This window comes from Salvelinus sp. IW2-2015, linkage group LG15, assembly GCF_002910315.2.
Source record: "Salvelinus sp. IW2-2015 linkage group LG15, ASM291031v2, whole genome shotgun sequence".
Taxonomy (NCBI): Eukaryota; Metazoa; Chordata; class Actinopteri; order Salmoniformes; family Salmonidae; genus Salvelinus; species Salvelinus sp. IW2-2015.
In genome coordinates this window covers 61,855,190-61,872,085 of record NC_036855.1, presented here as the reverse complement: position 1 = coordinate 61,872,085, position 16,896 = coordinate 61,855,190, and the positions used below count along the sequence as shown (strand labels likewise).

The 16,896-nt window shown below is 41.9% G+C and overlaps 2 protein-coding genes across 3 annotated transcripts; both read right to left on the bottom strand.

Moving 5' to 3' along the window:
• Positions 1-3,772: 3,772 nt before the first annotated feature.
• mvda (mevalonate (diphospho) decarboxylase a) lies at positions 3,773-7,972 on the bottom strand. Its single transcript, XM_024003197.2, has 10 exons — positions 7,762-7,972; positions 7,380-7,450; positions 7,158-7,272; positions 6,929-7,075; positions 6,575-6,774; positions 6,378-6,452; positions 6,091-6,309; positions 5,084-5,199; positions 4,899-5,007; positions 3,773-4,643 (listed from the first exon to the last, which is right to left on the bottom strand). The coding sequence occupies exons 1-10, from the start codon at positions 7,835-7,837 to the stop codon at positions 4,563-4,565; spliced, it is 1,209 nt and encodes a 402-aa protein (XP_023858965.1). The 5' UTR covers positions 7,838-7,972; the 3' UTR covers positions 3,773-4,562.
• A 2,235-nt stretch (positions 7,973-10,207) lies between these two features.
• On the bottom strand, positions 10,208-16,546 carry LOC111974842 (programmed cell death protein 5). 2 transcript variants are annotated; one of them, XM_024002873.2, is made up of 7 exons: positions 16,358-16,546; positions 13,381-13,410; positions 12,497-12,540; positions 12,150-12,211; positions 11,931-12,022; positions 11,131-11,202; positions 10,208-11,053 (listed from the first exon to the last, which is right to left on the bottom strand). In XM_024002873.2, the coding sequence occupies exons 1-7, from the start codon at positions 16,421-16,423 to the stop codon at positions 11,003-11,005; spliced, it is 417 nt and encodes a 138-aa protein (XP_023858641.1). In that variant the 5' UTR covers positions 16,424-16,546; the 3' UTR covers positions 10,208-11,002. The 2 variants fall into 2 exon arrangements, with proteins under 2 accessions (XP_023858641.1, XP_023858642.1); XM_024002874.2 differs by lacking the exon at positions 13,381-13,410 and having other exon boundaries at positions 16,358-16,542.
• Between the last annotated feature and the right edge of the window lie 350 nt (positions 16,547-16,896).

Below are 16,896 nucleotides of genomic sequence, written 5' to 3'. Positions count from 1 at the left end.
AAAACTAAATGCAAGCATCACTACTCTGGACAGTTCTGACTTAGAATATGTGGACATCTACAAATACCTAGGTGTCTGGTTAGACTGTAAACTCTCCTTCCAGACTCGCATTAAGCATCTCCAATCCAAAATTGAATCTAGAATCGGCTTCCTGTTTCGCAACAAAGCATCCTTCACTCATGCTGCAACATACCCTCATAAAACTGACTATCCTACCGATCCTTGACTTCGGCGATGTAATTTGCAAATTAGCCTCCAACACTCTACTCAGCAAATTGGATGCAGTCTATCACAGTGCCATCAGTTTTGTCACCAAAGCCCCATATACTACCCACCACTGCGACCTGTATGCTCTCGTTGGCTGGCCCTCGCTTCATATTCGTCGCCAAACCCACTGGCTCCAGGTCATCTATAAGTCTTTGCTAGGTAAAGCCCCGCCTTATCTCAGCTCACTGGTCACCATAGCAGCACCCACCCGTAGCACACACTCCAGCAGGTATATTTCACTGGTCACCCCCAAAGCCAATTCCTCCTTTGGCCGCCTTTCCTTCCAGCTTTCTGCTGCCAATGACTGGAACGAATTGTAAAAATCACAGAAGCTGGAGACATATCTCCCTCACTAACTTTAAGCACCAGCTGTCAGAGCAGCTCACAGATCACTGCACCTGTACATAGCCAATCTGTAAATAGCCCATCCAAGTACCTCATCCCCATACTGTTATTTATTTTTTTGCTCCTTTGCACCCCAGTATCTATACTTGCACAATCATCTTCTGCACATCTATCACTCCAGTGTTTAATCGCTAAATTGTAATTATTTTGCCTCTATGGCCTATTTATTGCCGTATCTCCCTTATCTTACCTCATTTGCACACACTGTATATAGACTTTTTTTTCTATTGTGTTATTGACTGTATGTTTGTTTATTCCATGTGTAACTCTGTGTTGTTGTTTGTGTCGCACTGCTTTGCTTTATCTTGGCCAGGTCGCAGTTGTAAATGAGAACTTGTTCTCAACTAGAGTACCTGGTTCAATAAAGGTGAAATAAATATTATTATTAAATTTTTTTCGAGATGGTTATGCATGAGGCTAGCAGCATCTCTCTTTCCATTGAATAAAGGCGGTTGACGTCAACAACACTCAACGAATATTCAAAAATKGTAAAACATTATGAGATGTATCCACCAATCCAAAAAGAGGATAGGCAGAAGCTAGACAACCAGCTATGCTTATTAATCTGTGCCGTTTTGTGGACAACGACTCCATTGTTAGGGCAGAGACAAGTAATTGCGGTCCAAACACTTAAAAGACACACCCTATCCCCTCAGCCCTCAAATTAAGTGGACACTTCTGATGACATGTTTTATTTCTACAATTTCCAAAAGATAACCAAACAAAAACATATTTACTTTTTATTTGACTTGTTTGTGCATTAGTAGCAGAATTTCTAACTTATTTGCATTCGTTTTTATTTACACGTGAATGTTGACTTCTCCATTTATGTTGTTTTTGAGTTTTCTCTGACTTTTCTTAGCGGATTTACAATCGTCGCGAATTGAATTGGGGAGTTTCAGGCCCCGGAGTGAACATAATTATACACTCGCAAAGCCGCCTAAAAACGAGGGCTACGGTGCTTACGTTGCAAACCTCCCTTGCTTTGCTAATCATTTGGACCGCCACACCAAGATGGCAACTGGGATTCCCCCAAGGGCATAAGGCAGGGGTGTCAAACTCAAATACCCAGTGGGCCAAAATGTAAAACCTGAACAAAGTCGCGGGCCAACATTGAACAAATKAACCTTTTAATATGGACCCAAACAAGTTTTGCTTTAACATTGAATATGGAACAAGCATCGCTTATTACCATACAATATATAATTTAATAGTGGAGACATGCAAAATCGAATTTCAAATGAAAAAACACATCAATGGCATTCATTTATTAAATAAATAAAATTTAAATAAAAATCTTTTCTATTTGCAGCCTTCTGATTTAAATACCAAAATAAACTTTTTCCACTGGCTAATAATTTTACAAATAAAATGATAATAAATCAATCAACCATTCAAGCCCATGCCTTGTAGCAAGAAAAAGTGCACAAAGAAAACGTTAATTATTGCACACTGATCTAATCTGATGTGCCCAAGCCAGATACCTGGCATCTCTTCTTGGATGCTAGTTCATCAATGTCTGGGCTCAGGCTCTGAGCTGAAGAAATCCTCAGTATCGAGCGAAGGTGTTCATCAGTCAGACGTCTCCTGTGAGTTGTTTTGGTCATCTTCATCGAGGAGAAAAGTTGCTCGCATAGATAAGTGCTGCCGAACATGGAGAGCATCTGAGCAGCTTGGGTGCGGAGCTCAGGCATTGTGTCAGGGATGAACCGTGGAAACTGTGCGGCGCCCACAGCATCATACTTTGACTTCAGCGTGTCGTTGCACTGGAGTTCAATCAGCTCCATTTGGATGTTGGTTGGTGCATTTTCCACATCAACTGCGAAGGGATTAYTAAGCAGTTCAAACCTACATTTCTGGACATCGAAGTCGGCAAATCGCCGGCTAAACTCAGCGGCGAGAACACTGAGTTTTTCAGCAAACTGTGCGCATGGGAACACGGCGGTAGAGATCTGCGCTTTTATGGTTTGGCAGCAGGGAAAATGGCAATGGTTTCCTTGCAGCATCTGATTCTCCCACAGGCACAGTTTAGTTTTAAAGGCCCTCACTGCAGCGTACATGTCTGTGATGATGCGCCCCCGCCCCTGAAGCTGCAGGTTCAGCGCATCGAGATGGCTCGAGATGTCACAGAGAAAGATATTCTGCCTCCCACTTGTCCAGAAAGCTCCTGTTTTCTGCCTTTCTTTTCGCCATTTTTGGGAAGGGATAGCGCGCTGACAGTTGTAGCGTCTATGTTGCTATGACTACTGTCACAGAGGAGAGGGCGTTTCTGGGTCCTGTCCTGATTGGCGCGCGAAAACAACAGCAGAGCATTATGGGATTCGTAGTATTAGCGGTGAATGCGCTGTATAATACCGGCGGGCCAGCTCTAGTAGTAATTTGGTATTGTCTCGCGGGCCAAATATAATTAGGCCCGCGGGCCAGAATTTGACACATGGCATAAGGCGAGGGTAAGTGGATGAGGGAGTGTCTTTCAAGTGTTTGGACCGTAACCCTTGTCAGTATATCCATAATCTTTGCCTTAACTAACTTTGCTGCCTGACATGATTTGGTCAAGGGGGAAACGTTCAGCTGTTGTAATATAGAGCAGGCTCAACTTGCCCAGCAGACATAAATTGTCCAACTTGCACTTAAACCAGGGTTCCCAAACTCAGTCCTGGGCCCCCCACTGGGTGCACATTTTGTTTTTGCCCTAGCACTACACAGCAGATTCAAATAATCAAAGCTTGATGATGAGTTAGTTATTTGAATCAGCTGTGCAGTGCTGGGGGAGAGGGGCACAGGACCATGTTTGGAAACCCTGACTTAAACAATGGGGGATGAACCAGAAATATCAGTTGTTTTYAGTAAAACATTTTTAGCTGGGCCAACTTTAAAGCAGACCCAACTTGCCCGACTGCTCAGTTCACTTGCCCCAGGCAATAGGGCAACACTTAAGGTCCCTGCTAGGTTGTAGAGTTTTTGTAGTTTTACCTGGTTACCATCAGGAGAGAAAAAAATGCCCCCACCACTCTGGGACCTGTAGTGCCACCTCTGAAGATGACATGTAGGCTATATATATACAGCTCTTATACTAAAGCACTGACATTGTTCTCAATACTGTCATTTATAATCCTTTTTAATGGTTTTAACAATTTCAATTAGATTGTCTTTGATTCATTCACTCTAAAGGTGACTGTTAAACCATTATACTTTAATAACATGTACATAATCATGTACATAAATCAAATCAACAGGTAGTTTACAGTTATACTAAAGTACTATAAATATAATATAATTTAGTAATATAGTACTAAAACATTTCTGATCATTCTCAGAAGGCATCCCCGCATCTTTAACATTACAAAACATTTCATCCAAACTCGCAATAGGAAAAGTGTCTAAATGAAGCACTAGTCAACAGTGTTGGAGGTATTCAGCCGTGTGTGGTTGTTTCGCTCCAGTTAAAGGGGCAATCCTTAGTTTTGGTAAAAAGCTGAGGGATGGGGCTGGAGAAATGTAACCACTCTCAAAATTATAGACAGCACTATGGATGCAAGGACTGACCATCCATGATATCAAAATTATAGTTATAACCATGTTTTAAAYGTTTGTTTACATTTACTTTGTTTACAAACATTGTAGTAAAACAAGCTTGTATTTTGAGTTCTGATGTGGTACGACAGTTGAACTAAACTCATGCAGCATTTATAAGTTATCTTCTTCAATGGTTACATATAATACATTTATAAGTCCAAAAATGGATATAGCAACTGCAGATTGCCCCTTTTATGACCACGTCTATGCATATGTATCCAATTGATTGAATTGGAATTGTTGATTGTTAATATGTTTGGTCTTTTTTTTCACCAAAGAGTTCCGTCTCTGCCCAGCTGGGAGGCTGGATTGTATCATGCACTCTCCTTGGGCAGCCCGTCAGATCCAAGCAGATGCTCACTAGGGTCCTCCACCACGCGAGGTCCAGGTCCAGCCTGATACACAAATCAGAAATAATCACTCAGACAAACCAACTTAATATCACATCAAAATGTAGCAGATCCAAACATAATGTGTGTGTTTATAGGATCTGCATTCCTGGTGATTTCCCGTAAGCTGGTTGGAGAGAGCATCAAGCTCGCTCCCCAAAACCCTCCACTACGCCAACCCGCAGAGATGCACAGGAAACGGGCAAAGGACCCAGAGGGTGCTACCTATGTGTATGTGCCTATGTATGTGTGTGTGTGTACCTTAGTGCTGATTATATAGCAGATTCCCTTCACCATGGGCTCCATACCAATGGCCTGCTTCAGCTCCTCGGATAGTGTTGTTGGGGCAACCGGAAGACCCTTTAGAAACCTGATGTGGGACAGGTAAAGTCACAGGAGGGAGTGTTGTCTGACTGCGTGTGTTTGTGTGTTTGTGAAAAACTCACTGTCCTCCGTTGGTCTCTGGTGGGAAGAAGTGTTTGACCACCTGGACAAACTCTTCCACATTCTGCTGAAGAGTGTAGATCACTGCATTGGGACCTGCATCAAATGTGTATGCCACCTGGTGGAGAATAGAAAACATCATCGGTCACTGCTTATACTCAGGAAAAGAACTCTGGACCRAAGTGATAGCTTTGTTACAGCAGTGTTATAACAGTGTCAGCAGAAGGAGGGATGTGATGCTGCACTAGTCCTCTGAGACTCATGAAGAAGTACTAGATCATAGACACGGTAAAGAGGTCAATAGAACGCAGACCATGGGGGATAGAAGAAGGATGCCGGATTGGCACACATTCAACAAATCTGATCTAACAAAGTGGATATTCGTCAAATCCGCCATGATCAATGTAATGTAACAGGCCCACAATGTGTTTACAAAGTCCGATTTGGATATACTTGGCTGTTTTCACTGCATAACATTTTGAAGTAGTCCCTTTTCCGTTTCAGAAGAAGTGACTGCTAAATGCTAACTCCCGTTGTATAAGCTGGTAGCATAGAGAAATCAGTGGTGGTAGTCAGTCATTTTCTAACTAATGGAGTTGATTGGTGACGATGACAYGAACATGTATTGAAGTTGACATCAATACAAGCATTATACTCCGAWTTGTACCACAACATAGTGTGAAATACACATAAACAATAGCCTAATAGGCTAATTCCACTTAGGGGAAATGAGGAGATTCTGGATCTTTCCATGGCATTTCCATTGTTTTGGTCAAGTTCCATTGACTTTACCACATCTATACTTGGGCTTGTTAACACATTTTCTGTTCTTCTTGAACTGTAGAAATACTACCAGTTTCATATCTCTATTTCATAATCTCAGAATATCAACAATTACTGGACCTTGTTCTGTTTCTTAGCTTAGACCCCTTGTAGAACTGTCAATGTTCCATATGACTAGCACATTTCCATGACTAAAAGAAAGAATTAACTCCCTGATGGCGCTCACCTTTGTTTCCCTGTAGTGACGGTTATAGCGGTGCACAAGGTTGATAACACGGCGCGACACGTCGTTGAGGTAGAAGATGGGTGGGTAGGTGTCCAGRCAAGTGGCATGGAACTGATTGCTGTCCTTCATGGTCAGCTCAGCGAACGCAGTAAAGTCCCTCTTATGTACAGCCTCAATCATCTCCTTCATCCTGGCTGGGACCACAGAGTCTGCCCGGTGCTGAGGGGGAGAGCGCAAGGGTTAAGGGTAAGGGTTAATAACATATAACTCTGTGTGTGTGTGTGTACCTTCAGGAGACTGCTCGTCTCTACACTAGTTTGCATGCCAGAAGTGCTGCCAACTGGTTTCCGCTCAGCACTGACCTAAAAAGAGAGAGGGAGACAGAGAGATGGGGGTGTTGAGATTATTAAATACATGGGAGAAATGTATATGCCAACATTTGCTACAGAAAAAGCCAACTTCAGTAATGATCAGAGAGACCTACCACCAGTACAAGGACCCTGAGCTCAGGCCAGTGAGTCTCTGGCTCCACCTGCTGGGCCAGACTGTCCTTGCCATCTCCTTGCTGGCCCATAATCCACTGGACGAAGCCCCCATACATACTCCTACAGGCACTACCTGAACCYTGCCTAGAAACCACAGACAACTCCCCCTCCACTCCCATCACCCGGGACAGGGTGTACACTGGAACAGGAGAGTGGAGTGAGGAGACAAGATGGAGAGACAAAAGGAAAAGAAGGAGTAGGCATAAAACTAGTTTCACACAAGCTTTTATTTAATTTGATCCATTTAATGCTGTGTTAGGTACAAACCATTATGATGGGACACAGTCTCTTACCCAGACAGGCATAGCCGGCAGCAGAAGAGGCCAGTCCGGCTGCAGTTGGGAAGTTGTTGACAGAGCAGATGTGGACTTTATGGGACAAACCGGCCGTGTCTACATCAGCCTCCCCATCACTACGTCGCTTACGGGCCAGGCGCCGAACTGAGGAAGGAAACCATCAACAACAACACATCATTGCTTGTCCTCCCCCTTTGCCATCATATCATTACATATAGTGACTCACTCTCCCTAAGGCAGGACTGTAGTCTGGGCTGGGTTATGTCCTCCTCTTTGCCATTGAGCCAGATACGATCCTCCTGGAACGACCTGCTGCACGCCACTGTTGTGGTCGTTTTGAGCTGGGAGAAATAATGAAACAAGGCAGTAATCGTTAGTTTTTGTTGTTTTAACAAAACAGTAATATTTAGCCACTTTCTGAGCGTCTGGTGTACAATATTAGTCTTACCTGGTCTTGATGTAATGTGACACTCAAAGATGAATTTATGGGTAGAATCAACTCCTCGTCCCTCTTCCCCCCTTTGAAGCAGCAATAACAACAAATCATTTACAATTCAATACATAGTCATTTCCAAAGATTGTACTGAGAACATTCTTTTCACATCATTGTGGCAATACATTTGTCATGTACCAATGCACAAACATCAACGCGTGGCTACAGTGTGGCGAGCAAGCGCTTCAATGATTCAGTCAATGTTACAATTTACGTTACATGAAGCTAGATGTGACCATCTAAGGACAGGCTACACTTGATTGACAGTGTTCTTTGGTTGACCGAGTCAGACGATCAGAGATGTCTTTCGTGGATTATACGAACATACGATACTCACAGTATTTRATAACAGCAATATTCACAGGCGCACTGCATGTTACCATGGTGAGCTTTTTGCCGCTGTCCTCGGTCATTTTGATAAAAAGTAAAACCAGTATCAATAAAATAACAAAAATTACTATAAACGCGAGACTGTCTACTATTTTGAGATCCACTGATAAAATAATGTCTGCACAACCTTAGCGCTTTACAAAACGTCTCTGTTGATTGGAGGGGTAGAGCACATGACTAAACCTCCCACCAATTAGAGCCACACATGTTCCGTCACTGAAACGAGGCAGCCAATCCTTTTGATCAGACCACGGTCGCCTGAAAATGAGGCCAGAGACACATTTAGAGGGCGTATCATGATCACAGCCAGAAATGCAGTACAGTCGTGGCCAAAAGTTTTGAGAATGACACAAATATTAATTTCCATCAAGTTTGCTGCTTCAGTGTCTTTAGATAGTTTTGTCAGATGTTACTATGGAATACTGAAGTATAATTACAAGCATTTCATAAGTGTCAAAGGATTTTATTGACAATTACATGAAGTTGATGCAAAGAGTCAATATTTGCAGTGTTGACCATTCTTTTTCAAGACCTCTGCAATCTGCCCTGGCATGCTGTCAATTAACTTCTGGGCCACATCCTGACTGATGGCAGTCCATTATTGCATAATCAATGCTTGGAGTTTGTCAGAATTTGTGGGGTTTTGTTTGTCCACCCGCCTCTTGAGGATTGACCACAAGTTCTCAATGGCATTAAGGTCTGGGGAGTTTCCTGGCCATGGACCCAAAATATCAATGTTTTGTTCCCTGAGCCACTTAGTTATCACTTTTGCCTTATGGCAAGGTGCTCCATCGTGCTGGAAGAGGCATTGTTCATCACCAAACTGTTCCTGGATGGTTGGGAGAAGTTGCTCTCGGAGGATGTGTTGGTACCATTCTTTATTCATGGCTGTGTTCTTAGACAAAATTGTGAGTGAGCCTACTCCCTTGGCTGAGAAGCATCCCCACACATGAATGGTCTCAGGATGCTTTACTGTTGGCATGACACAGGACTGATGGTAGCGCTCACCTTGTCTTCTCCGGACAAGCTTTTTTCCAGATGCCCCAAACAATCGGAAAGGGTATTCATCAGAGAAAATGACTTTACCCCAGTCCTCAGCAGTCCAATCCCTGTAACTTTTGCAGAATATCAGTCTGTCCCTGATGTTTTTCCTGGAGAGAAGTGGCTTCTTTGCTGCCCTTCTTGACACCAGGCCATCCTCCAAAAGTCTTCACCTCACTGTGCGTGCAGATGCACTCACACCTGCCTGCTGCCATTCCTAAGCAAGCTCTGTACTGGTGGTGCCCCGATCCCGCAGCTGAATCAACTTTAGGAGACGGTCCTGGCACTTGCTGGACTTTCTTGGGCGCCCCGAAGCCTTCTTCACAACAATTGAACCGCTCTCCTTGAAGTTCTTGATGATCCGATAAATGGTTGATTTAGGTGCAATCTTACTGGCAGCAATATCCTTGCCTGTGAAGCCCTTTTTGTGCAAAGCAATGATGACGGCACGTGTTTCCTTGCAGGTAACCATGCTTGACAGAGGAAGAACAATGATTCCAAGCACCACCCTCCTTTTGAAGCTTCCAGTCTGTTATTCGAACTCAATCACCATGACAGAGTGATCTCCAGCATTGTCCTCTTCAACACTCACACCTGTGTTAACGAGAGAATCACTGACATGATGTCAGCTGGTCCTTTTGTGGCAGGGCTGAAATGCAGTGGAAATGTTTTTGGGGGATTCAGTTCATTTGCATGGCAAAGAGGGACTTTGCAATTATTTGGAATTCATCTGATAGCTCTTCATAACATTCTGGAGTATATGCAAATTGCCATCATACAAACTGAGGCAGCAGACTGTGAAAATTAATATTTGTGTCATTCGTAAAACTTTTGGCCACGACTGTACAGTGACTGGATATGAATAGTAGTGTGGGGTATTTTTTACCATATGCCGTATATTAACAGCTCTTGTGTTATGTTCTTCTTGTACCGTCTGTGAAATTCTGTTCTATGAAATCATGGTTACAAGGGAAGGAAAAAACGTACAGCCTGTGTGTTATAGTAATCTAGTGTATCATTATTATTATAAGAGGAACACTTGTTTTATGATCAAGAAGAATGACTCCTTGTCTGCTTTATCAATGCTGACATTGATTTATTGGGGTGAACACTATGAACATGAAACCAAATCTCCCATGAACTTATCTCCAAATATTCAGTTACATCTTGCTTGTAAGAACATCAATGTACTGTCAGATATTGAGTATTACCTGTAGCAGGTGTACAATAGAAGCAACCATTCATATATCTGTGGTCTCACCATACACCTGTTCAATAAGAGTGAAGCAGGAAGTTCTTCAAGTGCTGTCGTAGACTAACAAGTGAGATAATTTAACAAATCCTGCTACAAATACATCTCAGCCTTTTAATGCACATATCGCATACATTTCAGAAAAKAGTATTTGAACCTAGTGAATCAAACCAACTATGTAATGTCAGCCTATACATTTCAATGTAATGCAACATATAGCCTAATACACGACCTAGGAGGCCTTGTAAAGAATATCGACTACATTTTAATACAAACTATATTTTAGACTTTTTTTCTTACACCATTGCTCTTATGTGATTATACTTGAAGTTTTTTTTTAATGAAAGCAAATATAGTGCAAACCCATATGACCAATCAATGAGTCTTCAAGCACTCAGCTCAAAGACAAAATATCATCATGATAAAACTGTGTTGATTATTTGTGGAATAAGCATTCAAATGTAAGGCTTTTTTATTTTTTAAATGTAAAACGGTTGAAGATACAGGTCAGCAAAAATGAATAAAAAAACGATGACTATACCCATGTGCTCTGTCCAGTTTGATGGTTTCACTATTGCTCAGTAGCAGCACACAGACAGTATCACAAAGCAGTCTCCAAAAAATGCAGCAGCAGGAATATACCCTAAGTTGCATTTTGTTCTGCTTCTTGTTGTGGAGAAAAAGTAAAACGTGGTGAAAATGGATATAAGAGAGAATATAGTAAGGAGTTCCAGATGCACACAGGGGCTGATGTGTTATCCCAGGGTACATCACTAATGCAGGGCCTTTGGCAAGTCAAAGATGGCCGCCAACGAACAGAGCCCTGCTCCAACCTATGTCCTGAATCCCGCCCTAACCCAGCCGTCTGACTGGCTCCTGGGCTCCTTTCAACGCATCAATCATCCTCCTCATCATCATCTGAGTCCATCACCTTTCGTCGGTTGAACTGTGGGTAGGAGAGGGGACGCAGTCAGTTAAAAGCCTGTCGGAAATTGTGAAATTGTATTTGATCCGTGGACTCACCTTAACAGTTGTCTTTTTTTCTGTTTGCTGACTAACTTTTTCTAAGATGTCGATCAAACCAGTCTCTGAAATCTGAAAGAGACAATCCAAATGTAAGGAAGAGCCAATAGCAGATGGGTCAAGTCAGTGAAAAAAATCATAACATTTAATGTGAATTCACAAGGAAAAATATGGTCCTGCGTATGACTGCTAGGGGGCAATGCAGTCACTAGTGAAGAGAAAGAACTGGCAGGCCGTCTAAGAGTTTTTTTTTGTCCAGTTTAAAAAAATAAATAAAGTGTGTACAAAACATTAGGAATATCTGCTCTTTCCATGACAGTCTGACTAGGTGGAAGCTATGATCCCTTATTGATGTCACTTAAATCCATGTCAATCAGCGTAGATGAAGGGGAGTAGACAGGTTAAAGAAGGATTTTTAAGCCAAGAGACAACTGAGACATGGATTGTGTATGTGTGCCATTCATAGGATGAATGGACAAGACAAAACATTTAAGTGCCTTTGAACAGGGTATGGTAGTAGGTGCCAGATTTTTGCAACGCTGCTGGGTTTTTCCACACTCAACAGTTTCCTGTGTGTATCAAGAATGGTCCACCACCCAAAGGACAACCAGCCAATTTGACACAACTGTGGGAAGCATTGGAATCAACATGGGCCAGCATTCCTGTGAAATGCTTTTGACACCTTGTAGAGTCCATGACCCAATAAATGGAGGTTGGTCTGAGGGCAAAAGGGGGTGCAACACAATAATAAGAAGGTGTTCCTAATGTTTTGTACACTGCTTTAGGTCCAGTTCTCTCACCTTTCCTCCCAGCTGGCCCATGCGGGCCATCTGTATGAGGTAATTCTCCACTGCTTTGGCCTTCTCTGGCTTCACCAGAGCCAAGTTACTCACTGCAACGCAACAAAACATAGCAGACTTTTAGGCAATGGCGCCACCTATTGCTAACCATGTGTAGGTACTGAAAGTTCCAATATCAGATCAATGATTAATTCAAACCAGGGGATATGAAAGACCTACATCTGGCGCGGGCGAACTGGTCTAGAACCTGAGCCAGCATGGAGTTCCTCATCTCTGTTTCCCTGTGAAAAGACCGAACAGAAGATTAGTTAGGCCACAGTGGCTGCATTTACAGTAAACGAAGCCAATTGTTTTATCACATTGACTAGCTTTATAAATAGTCTGTCACATAGTTCTTCATAAACCAGAGCTGCAAAGTGCAGGTCAATACATGCAACATTAGCAAACTACTGTGAACTAAACCAACAACAGGGGAGACATCTGTGTCTCTGAAATGTAGCTATACTCAGCGCTGAATTGTGATAGCATGACAGGAATAAAAGTTTTGATAGATAATGAAAACTAACCTCTGTTTGGCCTCCTGTTGCCCTTGCTGGTCATTTGAGGAGTCCTGGGAAGCGAGGGGAGAAAGAGACAGTCAGAAAGTCCACACATTACTCTGCCTTTTTCTTAATTGCATAAAATAAATATTTATTTTTAAACAACATCAAGAGAACAGACCAGCCACTGGATACAGGCTATTTGAGAGAATGTCTATTTTATTTGCATTAGCCAACAGGCTACTGTATCACACAGCCATGCTGAGAGCGCAAATCAGCTCTCTCTTGAAGTGTAGCCTATCCTAATATTGATATTCATTTTTCACACCCATGGCAAAGCGTTATAAAACAATGGGATTAGATCCTTGAACAACACAGTTTAACTTGTACCAAAACGTGGTTCAGAAAACAACCCTTTGCCCCCTCCCCTATCCCTACTCCTTTGGAGTTTGCAGATCTGAAGGAACCTATTGGTAGACTGGGTGGAGCCACCCCCGTATTGATTACACCTACCCGGTTCCTTCAAATCTAGCCTACCTTGAGGACAGGGATAGGGAGTTGGACTGGGATACAAAAAAAACTGTATTACAGTAGAATAGAAAGTTAATATTTACAGGTTTCTGGAAAATATTTTTATACAAAAGCTTTCAAAATAATACAATAACATTTTAAATACTTTAACATATAAGCTTCACTCAAGCTTGATAACCATGTCCCAAACCATTCACAATACTCCACGGTCTGGCATTCAAACATTTTATTGCAAACATACTTGGGTCACATTTCTCATGGAGCACAAGCAGAACTGGCAGACATGCTGCATTGCTCAGTCCAGGTCATTAATTATACAGCCTTTTGCCATGTCACCCTCATCACACAATGTGCAGTACAGTAGCTGTACAGCAGCTTACCCCTGGATTCATTTGGTTCCAAGACAGACTCTGAAAAATTAGCAACTCAAACTCAATGACAACATCTCTGTTGGAGGAAAGGATTCCTAGTGTGACTATGTCCATCCCATTCCCAATCTTTTGATTGATAATCTCTGTCATCATGTCACTCATATTTAGGTATAACCCATTCATAGACGCTAACAACCTTTAGCGCCTATTGAGGATAGTAGGGGTGCACGATATATCGGTGAATATATCGGAATCGGATGATATTAGCTAAAAATGCCAACATCGCTATCGGCCGATGTCTAGTTTAACGCCGATGTTAAAAACCGATGTCAAAGATACCATGCATACCTATATAACGTTGGCACATGACGTAATAACGGCACGTAAAATGTTGCGCTACACGTGCAACACAGCATTCCTAACCTAGCTCACAATGTTTGCTGTGTGGATCGAGCAGTTAAAAAAGTCGAGCACTCATTTGAAAGAGTAAGAACATTTCAGCGAGACAACTCAAAGCCGAAAACCATTAAAGCCAAGATAATGGGATTCATTGCCCTTGACAATCAACCGTTCTCTGTCGTGGGTGATGTTGGCTTTCGCCGACTGGTCGAGCACCGGTACACACTACCAAGTAGTACACATTGATAGCGTCACTGCTATTAGCTTCACGCGATACATACTATGGAACGCCGTTTGGGTCTGTACGTGTCAAAAAATATACAGTAGCACTGTCAAAGATGTACAAAAGAGTCTGCAAACAAGCAAGCCACGAGGTAAGACCTCGCTCATTAATGTCTTAGTCGAAATTACATATTGCCTCTTATCCGCTCGTTGTTCCTTTAAGCCATAGTTCGTACATCGCAATTGTCAGTAGAAACCACATTTGTTTAAGCAAGTCAGCCATATCAGCTATGTTTTTTAAAAAGGCAGTAAATGAGGCTGAATGAACTGTTTCGCTGCCAGACAAGGCTCCACTGACAGCCAGGTGTARCGGTAGTAAGGATTCACTCCATGGTGCTGAAAAGAAAGCTCTGCAGTTGGGACTGCTTTATGTAGGCACTAACAGTTTGTGGGTAACGTTTGTCACCGTTATAGTGCAATTGATATATTGTTTAGTGTTGTGGCTTTGCTGGCATACATAAAACATCATAATAATGAGTTTGCCCCACCAAGATTTATATGCTAAAATTGCCATTGTATACAGGTAATCAATCTTTACTTGCAACTCTTTCGTTTTTTTAAAGGCCAACTTATCATCAATCCAAATGCCTAGCTACTTATAAAATGGGAACTAAGCTCATTTTGGGCTCCTCTCAAGGTCTAATACATCAATTTTACGAGACCTGGAGAAAAACAAACGTGGTTTTATCCACATTTAGCATTAATTTAAGATCGGTGAGCGATTCTTGAATTGAATCAAAGCCAAGCTGAAGGTCATGAATGGCTTGCTGCACTGCATCTGCATAGAGATGTAAGCCCCAGTTATTGTTATTCTTCTTCAGGGACAAACCAACATTATTCATGTAAATAGTGAACAGTAAAGGGCTTAGTATTGAGCCTTGTGGCACTCCTTTGGTTATGTTAAGAAAATTAGACTGAACTCCATCAGAAGATATACATTGACTTCTGTCGTGCAGTTGCCTGAAAACCTTACTTTGAAATGCATTGAATTCTACGTTGGGCAGAAATGAGCGTTTCAGTCAAGAATGTTTCCTCTCACGGCCTCTACAAGCTAGAATGTTGAATAAAATATTATAGTGTACTTAACCGGTTGTCTGTGAAGTTGATCCTTTTGGCAGTAGGAATGTGAAACAATATATCCACAGGAAAGTATAATTACATAAATATTTCAAAGCCCTGGTAATGTGTTCAGACTTCTATCACATGAAGCATGAGCAGAACCATGTAAACACATGCACGAGCTCAGCAAGTACGCACACATCTCGTGCATGTAATTTTATCTTCTGTGACTGTTTCAGGTGATAGAAATCCGAGAAGCGCTTGTTGTGCTAATTAGCTCTCTGCGCTTTGAACACCAGTGCGTAAACAGAAGGATGCCACAAAGGTGTTGTCATTGAAAAATACTGTCTGCTGCAACTGTTTTTAACCAGTTAAAACAGTGTACAGTAGTGTACATTTTGCATTTGTGAAATTATTTAAATGTGATTTGAAGTTTTAGGGCTTTATGTTTCTAGAACCGTACCGCAATTGAGAATCGATTCAAGTTTTGATGGCTATTTTGGCTGCCAGAGCCAACACCTCTAAACAGAACATGTAAGGTCCTTGGACTAAAAGGTGTGATTTTAGGCACCTTTAGTCCAATATTGGGCTAATCTAGGTATATCTATTCAGTAAAGTGTTTTGCTTAATGAGCTTCAGAAATCAGTGCCAAACAGGCTTGCTAGATAATCCAAACAGACAATGATGTTTAGTTTATTGTTACAAACTAGGTCTTAAAAACTGACATTCACACTACTCTCGCACATGTTCACCTAAACACCTGGGCACATGCACGCGCACCAGGGGAGTGGTGGGTCGGGCACGCGATTGTCAACCCCAGAGGAGTGGGAGACGCAAGCGCCAAAGTCAACTTGTTAGCTGATCATTGTCCTGTTCATTACTTAAATGTACGTTTGTTTCGCCTATTCCTTGAAGTGTCTGCTATTCATAAATGCTGATTACATTATATCGCTTACTAGCTACTGGTAGTATAACTCGTTTCTCACTATGGCATGAGTTAACTTGCTAACGTTAGCTAGCTATCTAGCTACAGTATCTTATAACTACTTTAGCTAGTTAACTAGGTAAAGAATTATCTGGCTGCTATGCAAACATGCAATGAACAGTAATAGAGAATTCGTTAGGTTAAAATACTCTAAACTTGAACTATAAGGCTAACACTAGCTAGCTAGCGACAGACTGAACAGTGGATCTCCATATATGGTCGGAACTATGCATTGTTGGTCCCCTCAGGTTCTCTCCTTACCCCATGTTTTGACTGCAGTTCGGCCATGCGTTGCCGCCTGATAGCCTCCAATTCGTCGTCTGCCATTGTGTTAGAATTGATAGAAAATAGGCCTTAGTGGTAAAATAAGAAAATCTGTCACTTCACGAGTCTTGTTGAACTGTTTCGTTGGGGGCCGGGCCCTGCTTCAGTATAATGTAATCGATCTCAGAATAATCCAATATGCATCCAGAATAAAGCAATCGAGCCACAAAAGGATGATCTAGGTAGAAATGATGAGGGGCTGGACACCTTAGGCCAACCCATCAACCAGTCACACTTACAACATAAAATATAATTATTGTAATCATACATAAACATAAGATTGTAATTGTTTATTTTGCAACCCCACTGTCCAATAAAGCTTTTACATTTTTTGCTGTCATCTAAAGGCCGGTGAAACAAATGACTGGGATCTCTCAGAGAATGTCTACTCTATCCTTTCTATGTACCACATAGAAAGGATAGAGTTCTTGTGTTCTGTACTCAATAACTATAATAGTATAACTAGTATTACAGAA